General features: G+C 42.1%; 1 protein-coding gene across 1 annotated transcript in view; it reads right to left on the reverse strand.

Annotated features, from left to right (window-relative positions):
• Positions 1-1136, reverse strand: part of LOC107557334 (KAT8 regulatory NSL complex subunit 1-like) — a 24132-nt gene that overhangs the window by 2567 nt on the left and 20429 nt on the right. The window contains exons 8-10 of the mRNA XM_016240719.1: positions 751-822; positions 531-643; positions 193-453 (exon numbers count right to left, since the gene is read on the reverse strand). Coding sequence (XP_016096205.1) covers positions 193-453; positions 531-643; positions 751-822 — 446 coding nt within the window. The remainder of the gene's footprint in view (positions 1-192; positions 454-530; positions 644-750; positions 823-1136) is intronic.

Consider the following 1136-nt stretch of genomic DNA (forward strand, 5'->3'; position numbering starts at 1 on the left):
CTGCAACAGTGGCAATGAGATGAACTCAAAGATAAACACTTTTCCCAAAATACTACCGCTTGCAATATAATCATTTGCATTGATTTTAGACTGCTCTTTAGAAAGCAGAATGTAAAATAAAACAGTATATTTTTTCTGTGGAGAAAATGAGTAGGATGATGATCATGAAAATGGCAGGAGAACACGCGTGTTACCGTCTCCTCAAAGGTGCAGTCTGAAGTGGAACCGCACGTGTCTTCGCTGTACAGCAGTCTGTGTGTGTCTCTGGTGTGAGGTGTGTGTGCGTCACGGGAGCAGGGCGTGTCAGGGCTGGGGGGGCTCAGGGGTGACGGCACCGGCCCGTAGTCCTGCAGGATGTGAAAGTGACTTGCGTCCGGGGATGAGGGCTGAGGCGTCGGAGGATTCGTTCCCACAATTGATGGTGTTGTTCGCCCGTCCAGGGATTTATAGGACCTGAGGAAAGACATGGTTAACTATAAACTCACAAAACAGGAAACATTTTGTCTGGTAAGATCAAATAGGGTAGGTACCTGCTGCCTCTCCTCTTGCCGGGTGCGAGAGCTGTCCATCGCCAGCGCGAGCGCTCCTGCTCCTCTAACGGCTGGTGGAGTTTAGTGAACGAGGCATCTGATAGGTTCTCCACCTACACGGATGAATCATTAGGGCACTTTACTAATAAGGATCGACAAGAGGATGAATTGGAATACATATTATGAAATGAGTGGAGGAAAAAATAGAAGGCTGTTATACCGGGATGTTATTGTCTTCCTCTGCCAGTGGTTTGGCTAAAATGTCCACTTCCCTCCATCTGAACAACAGAGAAATAAGTGTAACGAGCAGATATATTTGAAATGGAACATTTTTAATCAAAATCAAAAAAAAATCTCAGTTGGCATGTGTTTTTCGCTTAGTATCATATTTGATACATCAGGATTTTATGGTCCATATAGTATGATATAGTGAGAATATCTTATAAAGTTCTGATAACTTATAATGTAAATCTTTACAACAGTATAACAGACTACTTACATAAAATGATATAAATATCAGTTGCCACTCTATACCTCCCAATAATACGTCATAAGATGATATTTCATGTTTACTAGTTTCATGATCAAAACTGTAGCTTTTATTGT

The sequence above is a fragment of the Sinocyclocheilus grahami genome, unplaced genomic scaffold (assembly GCF_001515645.1).
Source record: "Sinocyclocheilus grahami isolate Dianchi unplaced genomic scaffold, SAMN03320097.WGS_v1.1 scaffold599.1, whole genome shotgun sequence".
Classification (NCBI taxonomy): domain Eukaryota; kingdom Metazoa; phylum Chordata; class Actinopteri; order Cypriniformes; family Cyprinidae; genus Sinocyclocheilus; species Sinocyclocheilus grahami.